General features: G+C 34.8%; 1 protein-coding gene across 1 annotated transcript; it reads left to right on the top strand.

Moving 5' to 3' along the window:
• Nucleotides 1-3,986: 3,986 nt before the first annotated feature.
• Nucleotides 3,987-7,632, top strand: LOC127979386 (BET1 homolog). Its single transcript, XM_052584808.1, has 4 exons — nt 3,987-4,160; nt 4,946-5,055; nt 6,689-6,745; nt 6,830-7,632. The coding sequence occupies exons 1-4, from the start codon at nt 4,142-4,144 to the stop codon at nt 6,983-6,985; spliced, it is 342 nt and encodes a 113-aa protein (XP_052440768.1). The 5' UTR covers nt 3,987-4,141; the 3' UTR covers nt 6,986-7,632.
• Nucleotides 7,633-7,709: the final 77 nt, after the last annotated feature.

The raw sequence follows: 7,709 nt of genomic DNA, 5'->3' as shown, positions 1-7,709 counted from the left end.
ATGTTCTTGGCCTGCTGCGTAGGTCTTTATCACTGCTTGAATTTCTCTCTTCACTTGCTGTATTTTTCTTCTCAAGTCATCAAGAATGTATGCACCATCTCTGCAGAAAAATAGTGATTTCACCTTCTGTGACAAAAGAAGAATATTTATCTGTTATCTTGAGGATAGGGTTCATCTACTGTACAAGACACATTCTTATATTTTTTTTCTTGCATGCACTAGATTGTGATCTAAGCGCATAAATCTTTGGAAAGATTTTTGGAAATGGATAAAGCATGTTTGATGAGTTGATAATAAACAGCTTCTGGGCAATAGCTGATATTTTTGCTGATTATTTATCTATTAGAGCTCCCAGACTGCTTTATTAATGTGGGTCTGCGTGCAAAATATGTCTAGGGACAGTTTAAAACTTGTATATTAATGAAAGTAAAACAACACAGAGTGTAAACAGAGATTATATTCACTGAAGTGGAACACAGCTGTGCAAATGAATCAACAAAGTTGTGAAAATATGGCCAAGTTGGGCTAGTGCACGATGCCAGATCTGAAAGCAGTGCAGCATGACTGTACGATTACAAAGCTATTTTATCAAATATATAATGAGCTCAGAATTTCATGAGGTTTGTGATGTGTTGTTTGTAATGGTTCCCATCTTTACTACATTGTTAGAATTCTTTAGAAATATAAATATATATATATATATATATATATATATATATATATATATATATATATATATACATATATAGACATATGTACTGTATAAGCAGAATCAGAAATATGTTATTATACAGTAATACAATATATATATATATATATATATATATATATATATATATATATATATATATATATAGTATATGTGTGTTTAGCACAGCAACCTATGAATCCCAATTTCTGTATAAGGCAGAGGTTCATGTAGGTTGATATCAGGGTTGAGTATGAAAAGTAATTTATCTTTAATAAAACATGGTTGATATGGTTGATATTTATATGAAATAACAGTAAAATGTGACAGAGAGAATGGCCTTGTGATAAGTAGCATACAGAAAGCACATTAAGAATATTATTTGATGCCAATTCAGGATAAAAATGACTTTTTGAAAGCTTTTTTTATTCTATATGTGAAATGTGTCCTTCCTCCCTTTGTAAAGAGATAAAAACGAGTGCAATTTAACTGCTTTATCATGATAAAGAGTGGAAAAGATTAAGGCTTATAATAGAGCCAAGAACTCTGAAGATTCCATGGCCCAGATTCATTTGTAATTAAATAGCTGTAAATGTGAATATTACAGCATGAGGCTGAAACATTTCTTTCCTTATCTGCAGTTCAAAGTGAAGTCAAGTTGGATTCTATTACCCAAAAACAGAGTGACAGGGCACTTTCCTCCTCTGGCGTCTCTTCTTCTGATGTGTTCCTATGCCATCATTGAGTTCCCTGTTCCTGAGAGAAAATAATTAAATTAAAATGCACTGGAATAACTAGTCACACAATCAATAATACTTTTTTTACCTCAGCTTTTCACTTTTCCTAATCAACAGAAGATAAGTACTTAAAATATCACATTCTTTGTTATGCATTATGCAGAAATCCATTAGTGATATCTGCTTTGGTCAGTATGACACAATAAGAGATTCGTTTAAATGAATTCTGGCCATCAGTGGAGCAAGTCGTTCGTTTGCTGTTCCAGGTGACCTTCAAGCTATATATTTCAAACTGTCCATTTTTGTTCCCCCGTTTAAAACAATATACATAAATAACCTTAAACTGAACCTCCTTCCTTTCTTGTGTCAGTGAAATATCAATAATCTCCAACAGATCAACAAACTAAAAAGCACAAATTAACATTAGTTAATTTTTGTTTCAAGTTTATATTTAATTTCTTGTGATTTTTGATCACCGTGTTAAAATTTCACTGGCTGAATTGATCAATTGAGCAACTGATTAGAATGTGATATATTATGATTTTGTTGACTTAAAGCATTTATAACATGGTTCTGTGAAGCACTCAATACTGATTAGATGTGAATACAACCCCTTGATTTGGGACATACAGAGGATTTCTCTGACAAACACAACTGGTGCCATTTAGCATTTCAGTTATCGGTTGTACTGAAATTAATTCAGTTTTAATACTACTGTAATATTCTTGTTGGTAGGCCAATTGTTTTGCATGTGGTAGTGAAATTATTTTTAACAGAAGCTTATGGTAAAACTGTATAATAATTGCAACTCAAATTTATTATTTGATGAGAAACTTTAAAAAGTGGGATTATGTTCAGTTATTCTTGATATGGGTTTAATAAGAGTTGTGTGTTTAGGAATATTGACAAAGAATTTTGCAGTCTAGAACATACACATGAAATCCCATCAAACAACACTGCAAATAAGCATTTGCAAATTTAATTAAAACTTTTGCATACTTGCTCAAGGCTGGCAATGAGTTAGGAGCATCTTAATGTTCACAACCGACATCAATCTTTCATTTGAATGGAAAATGTCATAACGAGAGCAGACATCCAGTCAGTTGTGTGTTTCTCAGTTTATGCTGTAACAGATATGATTAGAAAAACATGTTCTAAAAGTAAAGCAAGGGATTTCCACATATCCTATATTTGTGTAGTTTGCTAGGTTTACTAATGTTCAGTAATAGTTTACAATTCCACAACTGTCACGTTTTTCTTCTGTAAGACAAGCAATATGTCTTATGGATAAATGATAATCCTCACATAATGGTGTCTTAGCTGTGTAATACAAATGGCCAAAGAAAAGACATATATTGTTCTGTGGATGTTTACCCAACTTAAGCATTGCGAAATAATGGATTAGGGATTGTGAGGGTGAATGCTTATGAGCCAGCATCTGTTTAGCTGTGACTCATAGCTGAGATTATATATCTGGAAATATGTCAAGATGATTGTCAGGACTTGAACAGATCCCAAACTCACTGCATGTTCTCGGCTTCTGTAGCTGTCTGTCACACATTCCACAGAGAGACGACAAGAGCGACATCAGCATTATGGGATTTTCTCTGTCACATATTTTTGAAATCATGATTGTTATTGGAGATAATTCAAAGGAAATTAAAGTGATTTGGGGTTTTAAAGTACAAGAAGACATCTGTATATGGTCATAGTCTGTTATTCTTATTGTATGAAATCCGAACTGTACTGCTTTTGACAATGGACCTGACAATGACCAAAGCAATATATGAACTTTGAACCATAAGAAACCTGTCACAGATGGATTACTGGATGACTATCATGAAAATGAAAACACGGAAATGGCTTCTTAAAGGTTCTGTCTGAAGCTTTTATTGTTGAGTGCCCTTTGAAATTGCAGGGGGATGTACATGAAAAACACTGGGCAGATATTCAGTACATTGATGCACTGTTCAGGATAAACAAGACTATAATGGCACTTCTGTGGGAGGAAAATACTCATTCAGAGTGCAACACAAAATAGACTCCCATCACTAAATGACAATTGCAGAAGTCATTCAGTTTGCATAAGTAGTCAGCAATTTAGTAAAATTAGGAATTATTTGTCAATAAGAGATTTTATTTTAGCATTTGTGTCCCTTAGGAAGACTCTCTCTGAACAAGCTGTTTTACGGGCCTATATATGGCTCAATACAAATACAGTCCTTTTAATCAATAAGATAAGAGAGAGACAGATGTTTTTGTATTATTTAAAAATATGGAATTGGTATTTTGGCAAATAGAAGAATTGCTGGCTAAGTAGGCTTACTGCAACTAAAAATGTAAGTTAGGACTAAAGATTTTAACCTTGATGCTAAAACAAACATTCATGTTCATGTCATCAATGTCATTGCACCGAATATACTAATATTTCCATTCGTTTTTGATGAAGCATTTTAAAATTTGTAACAGCAAGTAAAACAATAATTACATTAAATTAAATTAATAATTAAAAAAAAAGTAAACTTCACTACCCACAAGCCCTTTCTGCCTTCGCGTGTGGGTTAATCCTCCGCGGCTTCCGTAAAGTGTAGGTGTCGTGGCGCTTGTTGTGTGCGAAGACGAAAGTACAGCTGCTCTAAATAGGAAGATAAGCAAATATTTTACATTACATTCAAACTGGAGTGATCGTATATCATATAAAGGTTTCCGGGTGATAATGAGGCGAGCAGGTTTGGGTAAGTAACTTTAACTGTTTCCCCTTAACGTTATATGTCGTTATATTTGAATCTTATATGCTAAGCTAAATTCTCAAATAGATATCAGTCAGAGTTTGAGATATTTAACAAACACTGAGAATGACCAACTCATATGAAATAGTTAACTACAATGTACAGGTTTGGAGAACCGTCTGAATAAATAAAGGAACGAGACTCATGTGTGATCTGAGGCAGCCTATAACTGGCTAGTTTTCTCTAACATCTCAGACAAACTGTTCCATAGGTCAGGTTAACATATAGAGATGGTTATATCAGATGAAGAACGAGTGTTTGGTTTTGTTTCTGTGTGTATAAACACACTTTAGTCACTGCCGCAATATAAATATGATGTAGACTCCTTCCATATCGTTCCAACAGTTTTAATAAAAAGATCGATCAAAATAGAATTTAAAAGTCTGTTCTTAAAGAGGTTGACTAACTTCGGCTAATAATCAATTAAAAGATTTTTCCAAATAATTAAAAATCTTGTTTGTCTTGTGAAGACCATCAAGATTTAATTGAGTTTGTAATTTTTATATGTTCAGTAACGGTTCGTTTCCAATGAATTTATAAACCTTATTTGAAGTAAAAAAAAAAAAATAAAAAAAAAAAATGTGGTAAACTGATTTGCCCTGCCCACCTTCTTAAACTTCATCAATTACTAACATTTAAAATAGATTGTTGTGATTGGATATTTTTTTATTTTACAATACTTAAAAACACCAGTCTTCTCAAGCCAATTTGACCTGTTTCTTGTTGTGTAGGTGAGGGTGGCCCTCCAGGCAGTTACGCTGCAAGTGGACACAGCTTGTATGAGGAGGAGAATGAACATCTACAGGAGGGACTGAAAGCTAAAGTACATGCACTTAAACATGTAAGTGGACTTGAACATATTTGATTCTATATTATATGTGCCCACTATGATATAGAAAATGCAGAGAACCAATTCCGAGTATGGGTTACCATACTTGGCAAATGTCACTACTTTCACTTTCACTTTCATATATAATTAAATATATAATACATACTAATAAATTTTCATGCATAATTACAAAATTATATTTATATATATATATATACACAGGTGCTTCTCAATAAATTAGAATGTCAAGGAAACGATTATTTCAGTAATTCAATTCAAATTGTGAAAAATGTATTAAATAAATTCAATGCACACCAACTGAAGTAGTTTAAGTCTTTGTTTTTTTAATTGTGATGATTCTGGCTCACATGTAACAAAAACCCACCAATTCACTATCCCAACAAATTAGAATATGATGACATTCCAATCAGCTAATCATCTCAAAACACCTGCAAATGTTTCCTGAGCCTTCAAAATGGTCTCTGTCAGTCATTGACACCCTTCACAATGAGTGTAAGTCACAAAAATTAATTGCCAATAAGCTGGCTGTTCACAGAGTGCTGTATCCAAACATATTAACAGAAATTTGAGTGGAAGAAAAAAGTGTGGAAGAAAAAGATTGATTCATAACCAACCGAGAGAACCGCGTCATTATGAGGATTGTCAAGCAAACTGGATTCAAGAGTTTTAGAGAACTTCACAAGAAATGCATTGAGGCTGGGGTCAAGGCATCAAGAGCCACCACACACAGATGTCTCAAGGAATTTGGCTACAGTTGTCGTCTTCCTCTTGTTAAGCCACTCCTGAACCACAGACAACGTCAGAGGCATTTTACCTGGGCTAAGGAGAAGAAGAACTGGACTGTTGCCCAGTGGTCCAAAGTCCTCTTTTCAGATGAGAGCAAGTTTTGTATTTCATTTGGAAACCAAGGTCCTAGAGTCTGGAGGAAGGGTGGAGAAGCTCATAGCCCAAGTTGCTTGAAGTCCAGTGTTTAGTTTCCACAGCCTGTGATGATTTGGGGTTCAATGTCATTTGCTGGTGTTGGTCCATTGTGTTTTTTGACCAACGTCACTGCACCAGTTTACAGAGAAATTTTGGAGCACTTCATGCTTCCTTCTGCTGACCAGCTTTCTGAAGATGCTGATTTATTTTCCAGCAGGATTCAGCACCTGCCCACACTGCCAAAAGCACCAAAAGTTGGTTAAATGACCATAGTGTTGGTGTGCTTGACTGGCCAGCAAACTCACCAGATCTGAACCCCAGGGAATCTATGGGCTATTGTCAAGAGGAAAATGAGAAACAAGAGACCAAACAATGCAGATGAGCTGAAGGCCACTGTAAAAGAAACCTGGGCTTCCAGACCACCTCAGCAGTGCCACAAACTGAACACCTCCATGCCATGCTGATTTGAGGCAGTAATTTAAGCAAAAGGAGCCTCTACCAAGTATTGAGTACATGTACAGTAAATGAACATACTCTCCAGAAGGCCAACAATTCACTAAAAATGTTTTTATTTTTATTTGTTTTATGAAGTATTCTAAGTTAGAACTCTTATCAGCACAATTGTTCCATGCAGCTAGGTCGATAGAGCAATAACGTGTTGAATCCTAATAAACTATATATATTTTTTTTACATCTATTTCAGCTTTCCATTGACATTGGAAATGAAGTAAAGTACCAGAATAAAATGTTAGGAGAAATGGTAAGTGATGGGAACTGATTCTACTCTCTTCATCAAAACACTTATCTGAATATCTTAAACATCTAACGTTTGTTTCTCTTCGAGGACTCGGACTTTGACTCAACTGGAGGTTTGTTGGGAGCCACCATTGGTAGATTGAAGCTCCTCTCCAGGGGAAGCCAAACCAAGGTGTACTGCTACATGCTGCTGTTTGCACTGTTTGTGTTTGTTGTCCTGTACTGGGTGATCAAACTGAGGTGATCGTAGGACTGATGAGACTCTTCAGGACCTTTCGTTTGTGCCATGCTTATTTGGGGTAGAGGGTCAGAATCCTCACAGAGGACTGAGGTTACTGAGGAGTACCAGAGTGCTTTCTTTCCATTGGACAAGAAGTTGAAACATTGATTGACAATGTGCAATATTAGACTAAAATCTATCCTAGCCCACCATTAGTGTCCCCCGAGGGGAAGGGATAATGTTAGTTGCCTAAAACTTGTCACAAAAATATTTTGAAGATTAACAACATATATCTTTCCTTCTTTTTTACAGAAAGAACTTCAGTGCTATAAATGTGTGCTAATGTATATCTTCTCTAAGGATACAGAGAAATGCATTTAAAAGAGTGGGACAAAATTGCACAGTGGTCCTGTAATCATGTAGTAGGAAATTCAGGTTATGCCCAGCTGGGTGGGGTTCAAACAAAACAGACCTAATCAGCCTTTCTTTTCCTTTCTTTTACTGTGAAAGTCTCACAACATTCTTGAAAGAGCTGCCACAAATTTGTATGCATATAGTGTTCAAAGAGCTGATCTTCAGATTGTAAAAAAAACATACTGATATGAGAGTTTATGCGCAATGCAGATGTATAATAATTACCATATTAAACACATAGTTCTGTGTACTTAAAATGTCTCAAGTCATTTTTAAGTTCTTTTCCAATCTCTTTTGCTCTTTATGGTTAAAATAATGCATGGTTAATTTCAGT

This window comes from Carassius gibelio, chromosome B19 (assembly GCF_023724105.1).
Source record: "Carassius gibelio isolate Cgi1373 ecotype wild population from Czech Republic chromosome B19, carGib1.2-hapl.c, whole genome shotgun sequence".
Classification (NCBI taxonomy): Eukaryota; Metazoa; Chordata; class Actinopteri; order Cypriniformes; family Cyprinidae; genus Carassius; species Carassius gibelio.
The sequence above is the reverse complement of the archived record's forward strand: the minus strand, read 5'-3'. Positions and strand labels throughout refer to the sequence as shown.

What these genes read in the sequence shown, in the direction of transcription:
- LOC127979386 (XM_052584808.1), top strand. An exon ending in AAGTACATGCACTTAAACAT is followed by an intron (nt 5,056 to 6,688) that starts GTAAGTGGACTT and finishes CATCTATTTCAG; the next exon opens with CTTTCCATTGACATTGGAAA. An exon ending in ATAAAATGTTAGGAGAAATG is followed by an intron (nt 6,746 to 6,829) that starts GTAAGTGATGGG and finishes TTTCTCTTCGAG; the next exon opens with GACTCGGACTTTGACTCAAC.